The sequence below is a fragment of the Semicossyphus pulcher genome, unplaced genomic scaffold, assembly GCF_022749685.1.
Source record: "Semicossyphus pulcher isolate SPU_LCO1_2020_fin unplaced genomic scaffold, fSemPul1.0.p SCAF_11, whole genome shotgun sequence".
NCBI lineage: Eukaryota > Metazoa > Chordata > Actinopteri > Labriformes > Labridae > Semicossyphus > Semicossyphus pulcher.
The window spans coordinates 8,858,986-8,876,885 of NW_027211615.1; the positions used below are offsets into that span (position 1 = coordinate 8,858,986).

General features: G+C 40.4%; 2 protein-coding genes across 6 annotated transcripts; one reads left to right on the plus strand and one right to left on the minus strand.

Annotated features, from left to right (window-relative positions):
- Positions 1 to 523: 523 nt before the first annotated feature.
- Positions 524 to 8,687, minus strand: rnf8 (ring finger protein 8, E3 ubiquitin protein ligase). Of its 4 annotated transcripts, none has more exons than XM_069657144.1 (9): positions 8,514 to 8,687; positions 8,158 to 8,286; positions 5,817 to 6,274; positions 5,348 to 5,555; positions 5,180 to 5,242; positions 4,891 to 4,980; positions 4,699 to 4,806; positions 3,832 to 4,036; positions 524 to 868 (listed from the first exon to the last, which is right to left on the minus strand). In XM_069657144.1, exons 1-9 carry the CDS (start codon positions 8,634 to 8,636, stop codon positions 681 to 683), a joined length of 1,572 nt encoding a protein of 523 aa, XP_069513245.1. In that variant the 5' UTR covers positions 8,637 to 8,687; the 3' UTR covers positions 524 to 680. The 4 variants fall into 4 exon arrangements, with proteins under 4 accessions (XP_069513245.1, XP_069513244.1, XP_069513247.1 ...); XM_069657143.1 differs by having other exon boundaries at positions 524 to 871; XM_069657146.1 differs by having other exon boundaries at positions 786 to 868; positions 3,825 to 4,036.
- Positions 8,688 to 9,591: 904 nt separating this feature from the next.
- Positions 9,592 to 16,897, plus strand: aida (axin interactor, dorsalization associated). 2 transcript variants are annotated; one of them, XM_069656924.1, is made up of 11 exons: positions 9,592 to 9,853; positions 10,578 to 10,644; positions 10,728 to 10,781; positions 11,918 to 11,972; positions 12,075 to 12,138; positions 12,473 to 12,576; positions 12,743 to 12,751; positions 13,786 to 13,908; positions 14,058 to 14,180; positions 15,333 to 15,450; positions 15,538 to 16,897. In XM_069656924.1, the coding sequence occupies exons 1-11, from the start codon at positions 9,747 to 9,749 to the stop codon at positions 15,635 to 15,637; spliced, it is 924 nt and encodes a 307-aa protein (XP_069513025.1). In that variant the 5' UTR covers positions 9,592 to 9,746; the 3' UTR covers positions 15,638 to 16,897. The 2 variants fall into 2 exon arrangements, with proteins under 2 accessions (XP_069513025.1, XP_069513033.1); XM_069656932.1 differs by lacking the exon at positions 12,743 to 12,751.
- The last annotated feature ends 1,003 nt before the right edge of the window (positions 16,898 to 17,900 follow it).

Consider the following 17,900-nt stretch of genomic DNA (forward strand, 5'->3'; position numbering starts at 1 on the left):
GCCCAAGGAGCTGTTGCATTAGCTGCTAGACAACATGTGTGTTATTACACAAAGGTGAGGTGAAAACAGTTGGTTCAGTTGGTTGTTTTTGTTAGTCGGGAGCAGTGAGACGTGATGTACACTCTGAAGTGTGGCCAGTGGGAGTGATACATGCTCCTCCTTTTTTTCAGCCCAGGAGCCTTGCAGCAAAGCACGACGCAGTGTGTGTGCCAGGCGAAGCAACTCCCAGGTGGGCATGTGGATGAAAAGAAATCAGGGCAGCGCTGCATGAAATATAAAAAATAACATGAAAGTAGCATGCATTACAGTATTGGCCTATTTTCCAAAGATGAGACAGGTGGTTCCTAGATTAGGAGATTACATGAAACCCTAGTTGCTTTCTAATTGAGCTTTTTTAATAAAAGACAAACTGAAAAAGCAGAACTGACACAAAGAACACTCTTTGTAGTTGGGGAGACTCGCTAGTTCCTTAGCAACATGAACACAATGAATCAAAACATACAGGCAGGAGTGACAGTGGAAATGCATAGGAAGAAACTTTATTCCTTTGGACGAAAATAAAGACAATAAGACAACTTATATTTTTACAAAAACAAAAACATACCTTCACCGAACCTGGACTCAAGATGAGCCCAAAAATATCAACCCCAAAAAGTCCGTTTCACATTACCGCCGGCCGACTAGTCGTAAAAGTCATCGACACTTTCATCAGAGTCATCGCTGAAGGACGGACTGGAGTCCAAGTGGATGCTGCCGTCTGTGTCCACGGAGACCAGAGAGCTGGCGCTGCTGTCTATGGACACCATGCTGCCGTCACTGTCGCTGCTGTCGTCGTCATGGATCACCTCGATCACTTGAGAGGAGTCAGCTGCTGGAAACACAGAGACAACTGGTTATATATATATATATATAATCTTTTTTTTTTACAAATATTTGACAGAGGAGTATCTAACTTTTCTGCCACTTTCAGGCACTTCCCAAGATTAAAAGAAAATTCCAGCCAAAAAAACCTCATGACGAGGGGGAGTTTTTCCTCCCCCGAATCGAGGGTTTCAGGATAGAGGAAGTCACTTCCTGCACAGACCGTGAGGCCTCTTGAGGCAAATTTTAGATTTTATGATACAGGCACAGATCAAATTGATTTGACTTGACTTCCTTAAGCTCTGTAGTTCTTGTTCTGCTTTTTGTCTTTTCCGGTTTAAGTTCATTATGAAAACAAAATGCTTTTTTAGGGACTTGTAACAGATATAGAAAATCACTAGACTGACCCTCTGAAGTAAACTGGGCGTCCTTCACACTTTTATCATGGCTGGCTAATATGTGTGACATCGCTAACCCTTCAAGCCTTTGCTATTATTGTACTGGAACAAACCTTGTATCCAAACTGCCAGCTGTTTCAATACAAGACACTCTAAACAGAGCCAATATGGGCACCATGTATCAGAGCGCATTGCTCTGCTGTTTAATGGAGAAGGAGGAGGAGGAGAAGAAGGAAGAGGACGAGGAGGAGGAGGAGGAGGAGAAGAAGAGGAAGGAAGAGGACAAGGATGAGGAGGAGGAGGAGAAGAAGAGGAAGGAGGAGGACAAGGATGAGGAGGAGGAGGAGAAGAGGAAGGAGAAGGTCAAGGATGAGGAGGAGGAGGAGAAGGAGAGGAAGGAGGAGGACAAGGATGAGGAGAAGGAGAAGAAGAAGATGGAGGGGAGGAGAAGGAGAAGGTGAAGAAGGAGGAGGGGGAGAAGGAGAAGGAAGAGGGGGAGAAGAAGAAGAAGGAGAAGGATGGGGAGGAGGAGAAGAAGGAGTAGGAGGAGGAGGGGGAGGAGAGGAAGAACGAGAAGGAGGAGAAGAAGAAGAAGGAAAAGAAGAAGGAAAGGGGGGAGGAGGAGAGGAAGGAGAAGGAGGAGGAGGGGGAGGAGAAGAAGGAGGAGGAGGAGGAGGGGGAGGAGGAGAAGGTGAAGGAGAAGAAGAAGGAGGAGGAGGGGGAGGAGGAGAAGAAAGAGAAGGAGGAGGGGAGGGGGAGGAGGAGAAGAAGGAGAAGGAGGAGGAGGGCGAGGAGGAAAAGAAGGAGGAGGAGGGGGAGAAGGAGAAGAGGAGGGGGATACAGAAAAGAAGAAGGAGAAGGAGGGGGAGGAGGAGGAGGTGAAGGAGATGAAGGAGAAAAAGAGTCATGCTTTATCTGTCTTATAAGCTCAAACAATGTAGAAAAAGAACCCTCCAGTTCATATCAGGGCCACAATTTTTGTACTGAATTTAATGTTAATGTTCTTTCCTGCACATTTATGAGGCGTGCTGAAGCTGCATGTTTGGCAATAATTGCTAACCTAGATGTAAAATATCATTCAGCAGAGATCAAAGACATCAGTCAGCCTCACTGTGCTGCCACCTTGTGTTTGAAATGTTTACTGTCCTCCAGCTGCCCCCAGTCCTCAGTAAACAAGCATATGCACAAATAAATCCCACAGAGGCTGAAGCAGTGAGTGTACATACTCTTTAATCATCTCCCTTTTTCTGCCTGAGAGCCTCTGAGCAGCTTCACCAGCCGAGAGTTCAGCACTTTGCTCAAGGACACGGGACGAGCTTTAGTCACAGACGTGTCAAGACTCTTCAGTCATTTGATCTGATGAATGTGGCATTGCACACCACTGCTGGTAAGAAGACTGTCAGGCAGATATTAATGCTATATCGGTCATCCATGTGAGAAGCCGTGCACGAGGGTGATCCTGACTGAATAAGCTACATCACTGTCACATAATGAAGATTAATATGTGGTAATGGAGAAAGTAAGGCGGGGAAACTTCAGCATAACATAACATAATGACTGCTGCAGGTGGGGGGCAAAATGTACTGCATATTTTAACAAGTAGCAAAGCATTATCTTGATATCTGTGTGTTAACATAATTTGTTAAATATTCCAACCTAGATGGTACAAAATATGTAATTTTCTTGTATTTTTTCTACGGCTATTTCTTTTCAAAATAAGAGCATATGTAATGTGGAATATAAAAGACCTCAACCCAGGACAGATGTTGGTCCTTTTTTATTTGAGATACTTCCCTCAGACATGGGAAGTGTAAACCAAGGTGGGGTATTTTCAGATGAGAATTTTGTACAAAATATCTACATGTAGAGGCAATAAATAAAATGCCCATTGCAATATATGACCTGAAAGAACTTTGAAAACAAATATAAGAGGCAACATAAGAGCACCTTAATGCAGGTTATTTTCTGATTGTCAAAATACTCATAATATACATTATATTTTTGGCTGACCGCCGGGGTCAGCCCTACACATGGGTCTGTATGTGACTGACTGACTGACTGACTGACTGACTGACTGACTGACTGACTGACTGAGTGAGTGAGTGACGGTACTTTCAGAGCTGTAGAGAGAGAGAGTTGCAACATCGCAATGGTGGATCATATGGACCTCCACTGACGCGACTCTCTGTCTATACGGCTCTGGATACTTTGTTCGGGGAGTAGGCGGGGCTGCTCCTCCGCTGTCCTCACCTATGTCCGCAGCGCGCCTACTTTCAAATACGTCATCATCAGCCTAATAAGGACAGTCCTTGTAACACATTGACCAAAAAGCGCACATTGACCTGATGCAGTCAGCCACATACGAGGTTTAGACCTAGTCTTGTTGAACTTCTCGTGTGTTACTGTACTCTAATTTGTTATTACACTATGTCTTGCCTTTGTTGATTTAGTCTATTTTCTTTTATATTTATCCGTTCCGTTCACATTGCTCTTCACAAACAACAAAAAAACCTGCCCTTGTAAATGTTTAACTGTAAGATCCTAATGACACAGTTGATGACGCACCTCTCACCTTTCCTCTCAGTGATGAGTGTCTGCCGTCTCGCCTTCATGTCCAGGCTCAGGTTCTCCACCATGCTGTTGATGCAGTTGTCCAGGGCCAGGCAGCGGGTCTGCGACTGGATGGCCCTTCTGCAGATGGGACACTCGTCTTTCTTCTTTCGCCACTGCTTGATGCAGAAAGAGCAGAAGCTGTGCGCACAGTTCAGGATCACTGCCTGCAAAAGATATAAATACTTTTTCAGTTTCGGACTTGTTGTACGCCTATGAAGGGCTTGTATATTCAAAGCTTTGTACATTCAGCAGATAGTAGTTAAAGTTATAATCTCAAAGATCTCAGATTAATTATCTTTGGCGCCACCTATGGTGACAAACAGTAATTGCGGGAGCACACTTCCCAGATATCCAGACAGTGTTGCATGTGTGATGTCCACGGTTGGCTCCAGTTGTAACTCTTGTGACTCGTTTGCCTTCATCAGAGCGTCGAATTGGTTTCTTTTTCTTTGGTTTTTTAATTATTTTTGAAGTTGTATCTGTAGTCATCCATCTTTTCTTTGCTTGTTCAGCCATAGTAGATTACTGTTTACTCGCAACATGTGCAGAGACCGGAAAAGCAGTCGCTTAGCTCCGCCTACCCTCTCTGGCAGACCAACCACTGCTGGCTGATGGAAAACACGTCACTAACTGGGCGCTGCTTGTGATTATTTTCCACTAAAGTCGCCACAGACTGTAATACTACAAATACAAAGGCTTTCATCAGTGGGCCATAGGCTCAATCACCATTGTGTTAGCTCATTCTGTGAAAGATAGTGACTTACAGACATTTATTTAAATGAAAATATTCGGGATCATACTATGCCGAACTGACCCTTACTCCTACCTCAATGAAGAGCTCGGAGCAGATGATGCACTGAAGTTCGTTCTCAAGAACTTCAGTCACTTGTGTAACTACTTCCTCCTTCTGGGCCCTCGCCTTCTCTTTCTCCTCCTGCAACAAAAGACAAAGATGAATTACTGAAGCTTTGTCGATGCCACGGCAAACTAACTTCAATGACTATAAATGTAGTCGTACCTTTGTCACTTCCAGTTCTTTGTTTTTGGCCAAGAGAATCTCTTCAAAGCCTTGCCGAGAAAGGGCAAGTTCATCTATGACTTTCTTTTGCTGAGGACGTTGAAAACAGTGTGACCAATTCAATAACATTTCAAGAATGTTGAGTTAATCTTAAGCATAAAACGACTGCTCTAAAAGAGCATTGGAAAATGTCTAGTATATAGATGACAATTTTACACAACAAACTATGTCTGGTTGTTTATATTGGTTGCATTACAATCAATAAAAGCTCTAGTTTTATTCTGCATACCTCTTGTAAGGCCTCTTCCAACTGCTTTTTCATGAGCTCCTCTTGTTGCTGTGTTTTCTGTGCCTATATACATAAAAAGTTACACTTTAAGTGAATGAAGTTTTTCATTCCTGCACATTGGAAGCAGATTTCGTTGACTCCATAAATAAGAGGTGAAAAACGTCCCACCTCCAGCTGCCTCTTCGTCTCGCTGAAGGTCTTCTCTAACGTCTCCATGCGGTGCATCTTGGCTCTGAGCGTCTCCAGCTGACCCTGCAGCTCTTTCACCTGCTCCTCTCTGAGCGGGTCGCTCTTCTGGGGCTCTCCCCCCAGCGTGGCCACCTGCCTCTCCGTGTCGACCACCTGCTCCCTTAACATCAGGATGTTCTGGCTGTACCTGAAACAAGAAATAAACAAAAACGTTTTGTTAATGACAAAAGCGAGAATATTTAACAGGCAGGATGAAACACAAAGGAATGTAATTTGTGTAAGAGCCACTGTTAGACTTAGACAGTATTAATTATTATCTTTATGATATGGAAGTTTGTTACTTTGTGATCCAGATGGACAGAAAGTCTGTAAGGAATCTGAAAGTACCTTAAAAAACTTCACAACAACCACACTTGAATGTGTGTTAGAGGCACACACTGGGGCTTACATCTGCAGGTTGTCCCGGTCACAGGTAGTGCTGGAGCCACCTGAGGGCCCGTCTACTTCCTGGACTCGTCGGCTGGTTACCGTTTCCTCTGGCTGGCTGTGACTGAGCCTCTGCTGCTGTTTCACTGGTGACAGAGGGCACGGCTTTGCAAACGATTTGCCTGCAGAAGAGCAGCGGTACAGCTTTGGGTTTGAGGTAGACGGCTCAACCTCTTCTACGGCCAGCTTCCTCTTGGGCTTCTTGGGAACATGAGCTGCTTTAGCGCCCCCTCTATTTCCCTTCGGCAGAGCCAGGTTAAAGAGTTTCAAGTCTTTGAGGGGCCGCTGGACCAGGATGTAGTCAAACTCTACTTGGGTTCCAATTACAGGAACGCCAAGTTGTATGGAGTCTCCGAGCCTCAGCTGATGGGGTTCTTCAGCAGGTATGCGGTTTCCATTCACCCACACACCATTGAGACTCTGAGGGAAAAAAGATAAAATAATATTGAATAAGGTACACTTATATCCCTTTCCCACCTAAATTTAGCGGGTTGACGCAGATTTTTCAGACCCGGGAAAACCCGCTTATAGATGCCGATTGTCTCTGTTCCCATTGCCAGTGAAGTATACTCCTGTCGGTCTCTCTACTGCTGCATCACTGACTGACTTCACAAACGTGCCCGAGACAGTAAGTTAGTTATTAAACAGTGAAGATGTTACGGTGGTTAGGTCTTTATTGTATCTATTACTCATTCGATGCTAACACGAGCACTGCTTGGATGGAGACGGGCGGATATGTAGCTATGACGACAAGGAGACCAGAAGTTACCGACATATTCATATATATATATTACATTCTGTATTTATATATTTTTCCAAAACTACATTTTATGTCCATTACCATACACAACACACCAGCCCTCACAGTTTTGTCTGTCTTAAGTGTGTTGTTTTGCTTGTCTATTGTCTTGTAATTTGCACTATTTCTTAGCACACTGTCTGTGAGAAACAACATATTGTTCAGCTGTATACCGTGTATGTGTATGTGTATGAATGACAATAAAGTTGGCTTGACATCTGTGATATATCTAGCGTCTGGTATATTTTGAAGCGACTGCAACATTTTCAAACATAATTATGTTACTTACATAACCGAATAACGTTTCTGTTTGAGTCGGTGAACATGTGTTTGAAAGTGTTTATTTACAAATAGGCAATTTTTCCAATTTCCTTCTACAAACCCAATTCTAGAAAAGTTGTGAAATGTGAATAAAAACAGAAAACAGCGATTTGTAAATCCTTTTCAACCTATATTCAACTGAATACAGCACAAAGACAAGATATTTAATGTTCAAACTGATAAACTTTATTGTTTATTTGGAAACATACACACATTCTGAATTTGAAAGCCTGCAACGCGTTCCAAAAAAGTTGGGACAGGAGCAAGAAAAAGACTGGGAAAGTTGTGGAATGCTCAAAAAACACCTGGAACATTCCACAGGTAAGTCAGTTAATTGGTAACAGGGGATAGTACCGTGATTAGGTATAAAAGGAACTCCTCTGAAAGGTTCAGCCATTCACAGTCAATGATGGCGCGAGGTTCTCAATTGCAAGGTGTTTAGAGATTTCACCATCTACAGTCCGTAATATCATTAAAAGATTCAGAGAATCTGGGGAAAATCTCTGCATGTAATGGGCAATCCAAAACCAACATTGAATGCTTGTGACCTTTGATCTCTCAGGCAGCACTGCATTAAAAATCGGCATCATTCTGTGATGGATATAACAACGTGGGCTTAGGAACACGTCAGAAAACCATTGTCAGTTAACACAGTATGTCGCTGCATACAAATGTGAGGAAGACTCTACCATGCAAAGCAAAAGCCAAATATCAACAACACCCAGAAGCGCCACCGACTTCTCTGGACCCGAGCTCATCTGAGATGGACTGACCTAAAGTGGAAAAGTGTGCTGTGGTCTGACGAGTCCACATTTCAAATTGTTTTTGGAAATAATGTCATTATTTGCAGTTTAGGTGATCACTTATTTTTGTTGCATGCAGTTGTACAAGTGATGAACACACCGGTTTGTTTCCATTATTGTGGTAAGTGCAGTGGTTGATCCTTGTCTGGTTGGCCTGTGGCTTCTTCTGATAAGAACTGTTTGTCCTGCCCCCTAAACTGTGTCAACATCTATCTGTCACCTATGCAACTATAAACACACAACCCCGTGCATATACTGTCGACCAAAGTGTCCAAAATAATACTACAAATATATCCAAACAAAATAATGACATGCCAACAATAAACAGAATATGGCTCCTACAGTTAAATTCCTAATGCGAAAATCATACAGCTCGTTACCTTCTTGTCTGTCACTGTCCACTGGCCATCATCCTTTTGCTTGAAAGTACAGTGCAGTCTGGAGATCATCAGAGGACAAGTTGGAGACAGCAGCTGGTAGGTTACATCCACACCACGTCCAATGGTGATCTGAAGAGTCAAAAACAAATATGTAAAACAGCTAGTTAGCTAGATAGCTCCTGTGCAGCTAATTAAACACATGTATGCTCGTCGATAACTGCATGCTTAAGAAAAACAGGAATGATTCATGGATGATTAGTGCATTTTATTAGAGAAATTTGACTCCACCATGAACTTGAAAAAGTTAAAGGGTTTAAAGGGAAACTTAGCTTAAAGCTAGCATGAGCAAACTGCACCTCAGTGTTTTCGTACAAGCGAAGCCAGTCTGTATTTATTCCGACCCTCATCAAACATAAAACCTCAGAGTCCGGACTTTCATCCTCCTCTACGGCAGAAGATTCTGTCGTTACGGTTTCCATCTTATCTCATTCTTTCAACGGCTACACACTGCTGGCTGTGTTGTATCTCCGTCCATGGCTAACGTAGCTAGCTACTACCAGAGCGTCAAGGTAGAGATTGGCAGGGCAAAACCGGAAGCATTAGCTTTGTTTTCAAAATAAAGGCGTTAAATCCAACTGAACACTTTATTCGTCATCTAAATTATTGTTTTTTAACTTTCATATTTATTTAGGTAACCTTATTAACAAAAAGTGATTGGTTATTGGCCCTAAAATTGGGAAAAATACGACGCCCCCACAGCCCTTTCTACATCGAAATAAAGACTTTTATTTTTTTTAATGTTTGTGATAAAGTCACTTTGGTAATTGCTTTGTTTATTCTATTAGGTTAAAATGACGAATCTCAAATTTGTCTAGAAAACAATTCAATTCTGTTTTTTTTAATATCACATACTGCTTAGTTACATACTACCTATGCTGGTGTGTGCTACTGTTGCAAACCAAATTGCCCCTTGGGGACAATAAAGATTTTTCCAATCCAATCCAATCCAATCCAGTTTTGTGTTAAGTTCTATACTGTATTTATAAGACAAGATAAGCCTTTAAGTACGGATAAACAGACAATAATGTAAACAATAACAGGTATAACATACCTAAACAGGATTTGAAAGAATAATACAAATTGTACAAAAGCTGTCAAAGACAAAATAACCAAAGTGACAGTAGTATGATTAGTAGTAGCTAAGTCAGAAAGTGCAGTATATGTAAGCAACATGAATCGGAATAATATATGACATGATTCAGTAATGATACATTACATGTTTTTTTTGTTTTACGACCATCAACACGTTTACAATTAACACTTCCGGTTGCCGTTCACTCGTGCGACCCCGAATCTCAAATCGCGCGCACCCCTAGCTCCAGGCGGGACTTCCTCTGTGCTGCGGATGCGATACTGAGGGTGAGCAGGCAGAAAGGGCTTGGTCGGGGTGTCACTGGTGTATGTGTGCGGCTCTGGACAGCAGAAAACCGGGCTGACGACGCCGCCGCTGCTGTTTCTAAAGCCTCGTAGATGAATCTCCTCCTCGGCTATGCTGCCCTGAAAGCACCGCGAGCACCCGCCCTGCCAACATGTCTGATGTCAACAAGACTATTCAGAAATGGCACGCCAGTTTTAGGAAAGGCACGGACTTTGACTCTTGGGGACAATTAGTGGAGGCTATAGATGAGTACCAAATGTAAGTTGCGTTCAACATGTGTGTCATAACCTCTCTCACCACACTGCTGCTTTATCCCGAGATAAGCGCGAGCGGCATGTTTCATTTCCTCTCCTTTAAACCCATCTCTCTGTAAAGTCTGCAGGGCGCGTGTAGGAGACAGAGGGTGCACGGGGCTTCACAAGAAGTTATAGCCTCTGGAGCTGTCAGTCAGCTCCCACAGCAGTAAACAAACCCTACCCATCCATGACGTGATGTGGCAGTGGTTGCAGAGGGAGCAGGGTCGTTGCTGTCTGTGTGTGAATGTTGCATCCCGGCTTCATCCACAGGCACTTTGAGTTCAGGGAGAGTCCTTTCGTATTTCATGGAAAACCATCCGGAAATATGCTCAGTTTGTTTCATTATGTGTCATGCAGTGCAGAAATGGGCCGATATTCCTGGGAGTATTGAGAAATAGTCAGCCACACCCTCTCATTGTTATGGGTGGGTTTTCATCTGTGTAGTGAGGAATGCTTCCTGCTTTTACTCAAAATGACTGAATTTAGATTTTTTTTTAAAGATGACACTGCTTTTTCTTCCTATTTTTAAACTAATAAATGTTTTAACAGAAATTGCACTAATAATACAAATGTCTGCTCCCCGACTAGTGATTGTATTGGCCACAAGGGGGCGCTTAAATGCATGAAAGAGCCACTGTACATGACAAGTTTTGCTGCAGAGCGTTAACGCACTTGTTGTCGTTTAGTCTGGCGAGGCAGCTGCAAAAAGAACACCAGTCAACAAACTCATCAGACTTCACAGAGGAGCAGAAGGTAATCATTACACCTCTGTTTAAGCTCTGGGCAGAAGAGTTAGGTATTCTGCTTAATTAACTTTTGTTTTCTTTTTTTTGTAGAAAACTTTAGGGAAGATTGCAACATGCCTGGAAATGAGAAGTGCCAGTTTGCAGGTTTGTGTTATTAATTTAAAATCTGTATGATATAAGGAAACATTTACAAAGCATACAGTATCTGGGATTTAGGAAATTGTCAAAAATCTAGTTGATTTAAAAGGCAAATGTTGGTCAAATAGATATAACATAACAAAGTATATAACAAAAAAGACACAATTAAAAGCAAGAATGGTCATGAGGTTTATGAACACAATCATATATACACAGCTTAAATGTATATAAAAAGCACCAATGACCAAAAACATAGATAACTTAAGTTTTTTATGTACACAAGTCACGTGTTTAACAGAAAGTTGTGAACAAAAGAATAATGTAAAGTGATTAAAGATTCAATTTGGAAGATTTCAGTTTCTTTCTCTTTGGCGCCTCTAATGGTGATAAACGGTAACTACAGAAGTACACTTCCTAATTTAACCAGACATCTACAGTTGTCTCCCTTTGTAACAGCTGTTACTTCCTTTTTAGACTGTTTGTCTTCATCTGAGCGTCCAATTTGTTTCTTTTTCTTTGGATTTTCACTTATTTTTGAAGTTGTATCTGTAGTCATCCATCTTTTCTTTGTTTGTTCCGCCATAGTAGATTACTATTTACTCGCAACACTTGCAGAGAGCGGAAAAGCAGCCGCTTAGCTCCGCCTACCCTCTCTGGCAGACCAACCACTGCTGGCTGATGGAAAAACACGTCACTAACTGGGCGCCGCTTGTGATTTTTTCCCTCTAAAGTCGCCACAGAAACCCAGCCAGTCATTTGGCAATAGATAGATAGTGACTTAAAAGACATTTATTTAGATGAAAGTCTTTGACATTATTACTTTAATATTGACAATAAAAATTATAACATGTGACTATTTTACATATACACTTTAAACAGTGCATTTTAAGCTGTAATAATATATACACTATTTGAACCCATTTATACACTAATTGTTTTCTGATTAGGGTCAATAAGTAAAATACTGACACCAAAGCCTCCAAAATTCTCAGTGACAATCCAGAGGACTGGACCAAGCTTTGCTCAGTTGTACCTACAGCGTGATTCTGCTCATGGTAGACTTGACATATGCTATATTTTCTCTATAGTCACTCTTCTAGCTGTGTGCCGTGTTAAATGTAAATGTGTCTGCTCTTCTGCAGTGCACACAGTCTACAGAGGATTTCAAGTTAGAAGAACTGAAGAAACTGGAAACCAGTAAGTGTTGTGACTGGGAATAAAGTGTAATTCTCCTGGGATGACTGGATAATTATTTTAATTATTTCTACTAACGACTCAACTTCATCCTTTTGTCAACAGTAATTCAAAATATTCTGACTTTCAACAAAGAATTCCCCTTTGATGTCCAGCCGGTGCCCTCAAGGTAAATATCCATCATTTAATATACCTTGTGTTGTAATTATTTTGAGATCATTTTTTTGGTGGTGTCAAAAAGAGGGCAATACCATATAAATTTAATAAGTACAACATAGATGAAAAGTGCATTTCCATAAAAAAATAAAGATAGGAAAGTAGCTTATTGCATTATTTGAACCCATCTGGCTTTAAAAAATACCAGAAATTTCATTTAAAGTCCATGCTGTTCTCAATCTGTCTCTCTGCTGCTGTCATAGATCGATTTCCTCGCAGCGATATTTCAACTTTCTTTGATCTAGTCTGTAGATAAAGTGATTAAAGTTGCCGTGACTTTCTGTCAGGAAAATCCTCGCTCCAGGCGAAGAGGAGAACCTGGAGCTGGAGGAGGAGGAGGATGCTGCGGCAGGAGCAGGTTCTACGGAAGCTTTCCCCCCGCGAGCCCCCGGTACTGTTCACAGATAAATCTAAGGCACCCACTGTTCTGGGATGTTTGATCTGTTGTGTCATGTTGTCCTGTTTTACGGAGGGCTGTTTGACTGTGTGTCCTTTTCGTTCTCTCTGTCGGTGCTGTGCATGGCTTCATCGCTCATTCCTGCCTGCTTCATTTGCAGCTTCGCAAGGTACGCCTTCATCACCCGACAGCATCTCAGTCTGTTCTCTGCTGCATGAAACACAGGTTTTTTATTCAGTGGAAATTCACAGCTTGACAAAAATGTGAGTTAGTCTAGATTTAGATGAACGTAGATATGTTTTATTATTCATTTAAAAAGCAGAAAGTTGAGTTTAATTCATATTAAAGTTAAATGTATTTCCACTGCTGTGTTGAAAAGTAAATATTCTTGAAAAGAACTATTATTGTTGAGAATAATTTGTGATACTTTGTTTCACAGCTTGTTGTTAAAATTGCCTTTTACAAGGTCAATAATGAACTTTCTAACTCATTATCATATGTAGCATCCAACAGCCACAACTCCAAGGTTTTGATGCTGTGCCAATCCTTCAAGGACTTAAATTTTCCTCTTTTTTTTACACAGTACTACATGCCAATCAACATTGAACCTGCCCTAATCTGTTTTTGATTAAATTATTATGTGTAAAGGGAAAGGTCTCACCTAAATCTGCAGCTCTCCTCAGCTCTATATAGAGTTTTAGCATCTTTAGCAATCTTAGTTTTACAGCTTTCAACTTTTGTTTCCAGTCCCAGCGGCAATTTTCAGCTACAAAAGAAAAGGTTTTAAAAGTTGACTGTACACCACCTGCTCTGCACCCAACAGGCAGACAAACAGAGCTAGTGACTACGTGGTAAACAGAGTGAAGCATTTAGCTGCTAAAGGTGCATTCATTTATCTTAAAACAAACAAAACAAAGCTAAAAGTAAATCAATATCGGACTTGCATTCATCAGGTGGACCGAAATGCTGGTGATGAATTGAATGAATGCAGCTTTGAAATATGGCCAATATATTTTATAATTGTAAATAATGTAGCTTTTCCTAAATACTAATAAAAGAAACCCTCTGTGGGAAAATACATCCAATACTGAAAGCTAGCCAAACAGAAGCTAACCATGGAGTCGTATTATTGGTTAATATTTAGTTCCACGTGATTTCATCATCTATTGTTATGGTAACTGTTTAAACCTTTGTCCTCAACAGGTACTTTGTTACCACGGTTACCCTCAGAGCCTGGGATGACACTACTTACACTAAAGATTGATAAGATTGGGTTAAAGGATGCCGGGCAGTGCATCGACCCTTACATGACCATAAGTGTTAAAGGTAACGACCCCATCTCAGTGTACTCATTTCTAATATGTGTTGTTTGGGCACTTTTCTCTCTGCTGAGGTGGTCCTCTACTCTTCCACCGTCTAGATAAGAAAACACCTTGAGTGCTAAAATGAGAGCATGTTCTGTGTTTGTCCTACAGATGTGAACGGTGTGGATTTGAACCCAGTGCAGGACACACCCGTGGCCTCCAGGAAGGAAGATACCTACATCCACTTCAGTGTGGACGTGGAGATCCAGAGACACGTGGAGAAACTACCAAAAGGTAACACCTTTAAGTTTAAAGTGACTTATTATAAATATAACAACATTTAATTTAATTTAATTGAATTTGCTTTACTATCATCTCATAAAGGATAAGTCTGGCTGTACTGTCAAATTTCACAAGAAGACCAAAACTAACAATAAATGAATCCCACTGACACTTATCTATGACGATTTTCCACTGTTGTTCAGAATATGACAATATTGGGAATTTGATTTAGGTCATGTAAACAGTATATTCCATTTGGATAGATCCAGGTAGGCCATATAAACAAGTAGCATTTTCCTACTAACATATGTGGGATTTTATAACAGTTATTTCCGACCAAGTAATCTGATTGGACAAGAGGCATTCCATGAGTGCTGATATAGAATATCATTCCTACTCAGTCACCATGTACATGTTTGTTTTAATTTATTGTCCTCTGTGTGATTAAGAGGTACCAGCTTGATCAATGTCAACATACTGTGTCTGCTGTGATGTTAATTAACAGTATTCAGAACACCTGGCTGAGGCGGAGTGATACACAGAGTGAAAAGTCCCAGTGATGTTGCACTGTATATCAGCACTCATTGAATGCCTCTTGTCCAATAAGATTACTTGGTCAGAACTAACTGTTGTATAAATGCTGATGTTAGTTTTTTCCACATCCTACTTGCAAGGCAGGGTAGAGAGATGCATACACAAAAAGAAAATCCCATATTTATGGTTATAAAAAGAAAAATACCTCCATTAAAATAATATGAAAAACTTGCTTTCTTTAACATAACCCAGCTCTGAGTTGAGGATTAGATGTATATTAAGCAGTTAGTTTAATTATCATTGCTTTAAACGTCATTGCCCAGAAGTTAAAGGAATATGCGACTTAAAAGTAAAAAAACAACTTTTTAAAAAAGATTTGCCTTCAGTAGGAACAAGAAGTGTTTGGACCACAGCCTGGGGGAGTCAGGTTGAAAAGTATTAGGAGATGAACGAGCACATTTTTGTGGGATTTGTTGAGGGTAAGAAAATATACAATAAGGCCGATCTTATCCTTTTAAAGCTGCTGGGATCCTGACACGCCAGTGAGCAGAGAGTTTTAAAATAGAGAACAAACTAGAGATACGACTGCTGATAATGTTAACCCTTCTTTTGGTGCTACGCCTTCCTTAGGAGCAGCTATCTTCTTTGAATTCAAGCACTACAAACCTAAAAAGAGGTTTACCAGCACAAAATGTTTCGCCTTCATGGAAATGGACGAGATCAAACCAGGCCCCATCGTAATCGAACTGTAAGTCAACTAAATGTTAAGATTTTTAAGATGAGTCGTTACTATCTTTACAAACATGGAGAAAATACAGTATGTCTTGAATTTCAGGTACAAGAAGCCCACAGACTTCAAGAGGAAGAAACTGCAGCTCTTAACAAAGAAACAACTCTATCTTCATCTGAATCAGACATTACACAAGGACAGCTAAGTCCCAGCACGCCTTGATTATAGACCACCTCTTTTAATCATTCTCTTACATCCACATGTGGTGTTTCGCCTCATCACACCCAGCAATACTAACTCAACCTCTTCTCCATGAGTATATGAAGACAGTTAAGGGAAAGTTAAGCTCAGATCCTCACATTACTTCTTTAATTTTGTGTTCTTTTCTGTTATATTTGCACATCCCTTCTGTCGCAGGAAACCCTTCTCCAGAAGCCCTCAAATACGTCGGTTTTACTACATGGAGAAGGTTATGTTAAAACATCTAAACCACCTCATCTCCAGTCTTCCTTAGCTCACAGATTTGGGGAAATGGGATAAAATGTGAGTTACTGCAGGTGCTTAATCTGAGTCTTTATTGAATTTGACTTGCCACTATTTGTTGGTGCTGTTGGACTTTGGAAGTTAAATTTAGCAAAACATTAAAGCTGCCAAATAATGTGGACTTGTTGGGAAGGTCATGGCAGAGTTTGCAGAGCAACACCCAGAATAATGACACACTAAAGGCAACACTGTGTGCTCTTTGGAGCCACTAAAGTTAAAAGATCTTTTTTAATAATCTATTAATGATTTAAAGAGTTTGGATGTGCCATAGTTAGAGACTTAAATTGTGTTTTATTATCAAATAGATCAATGACTACTAACTTACAAACTGGTTTATTAAATTTGCATTTGAATCAGTCGTAAAAAAGGAATTAAAAATAGAATTTTGTATTGACCAGTTAATAATTCAGCTTTTTTGTACTTTCTTTCATATAACTCTACTTTAACTCATTTTTTGACCACTGTGGGGCAGCAGATAAGAGCTGTAAACACACCTTCGAGGTATCATCACCTTTTAAGATGATATTTGAGATCTTCCTGTTTACACATCCAGCAGACATGGAGCAACATTAGCAAACGATTAGAGTCGCTGATTTTCATTTTTTGCTCTGTTTTTGTCTCCACCAACATCCGAAGGAATTATCTGGCTCTTAAGCTCAACTAAGTTCGCCAACTGACAGTGGGTCAACAGTAAATTAATTTTAATCATATATAATATTAATAATATTAAACAAAAAAGTCCAAATTGTCCTGTTGGCACTCTCAGACTCTGTAATACTTTGTTTATTCACAGACAGTATTTCATTCAGCAGTGGCATTTTTTAATGTTAAATGGTGCAAATAAATGTTATTAAACATGAGGTTTGTTTTATTATGTTTTAAAGTTGTGTTAGCTTTGTCAGAATATCTTACACAAATAATTAAGGCCTAAGGCCAGATTTTCATACTCATACTGAATATTTGTTCGGTCAGAATCTGAGGTTTTGACCCAGTAGCTTTAACGTCCCCATAATTCTGACGGTCCTCGTATGGCAGTGTTACGCTTCATTCTGTTCAGACTGTTTTTTTAAACGAGTAGATTGGAAGCAGCATGGTTTGCATGATGTGGATGTGTATCCTGTATTCAGAGAGAGGGTTTTTGGGGGGGTGGGGGTGTTTTTCTAAATAAGCAGAAATATAGGGGTTGGTTTTTTTTCTAGTGTTATCAGCTCACCTTTATCGATAGTCAAAGGACAGGAATTGTGTGCTCAAACAACTTTTTAAGAATTGTCCTACAAATTAGAAAAAGCTACTGCTTTTATTTTGAAACTCCACACCACCCTTTTATAAAGGGCTTTTAAAAAATGAAGTTGCATGTTACTTTCTGTTACCATTCTGACTTTGCAGGTTTTTTTCTCTTCACTTAATCATTCACATTGTTACGTTTGTTTTTCAGATTTTATTTTTGTAATGTCACAATATTCAGGACTGTAAATTAACTGTAAGATACACTAACTGATGAATATACAGTAACTGTGTGTGTGTATGAAGCGCTGTGGCGCGGTTGGACTGAGACCTGTGGAGTGTTTAAGTTTTGTTGACACTGAGGGGAATTGTATCGAAACATTTACAATGCTTTTAATTTCTAATAAACTACAAATGAAGCCGTTTGGTGAGTTCATTCGTCTTTTAAGTGAAGAGTTGTGACAAATAAAGAAGTTACTTCTGTTTTTCCTTATTTTCAAAAGGCTCTTTGTTTTAAATGTAATGCTTGTCAGAACGCACTTCCTGAAAGCTCTTGATAAAGGGCCAGTTCACTCACTTGACATCTAACCTGCAGTTTGGTTTTATTTCCCCCCTCTAAATTTACACGTTTGTTTTGATGAACAGAACTAATATAAGTGTTCTGTCTCAGCAGCAGCACAGATGTATGCCTTATTTTTTCA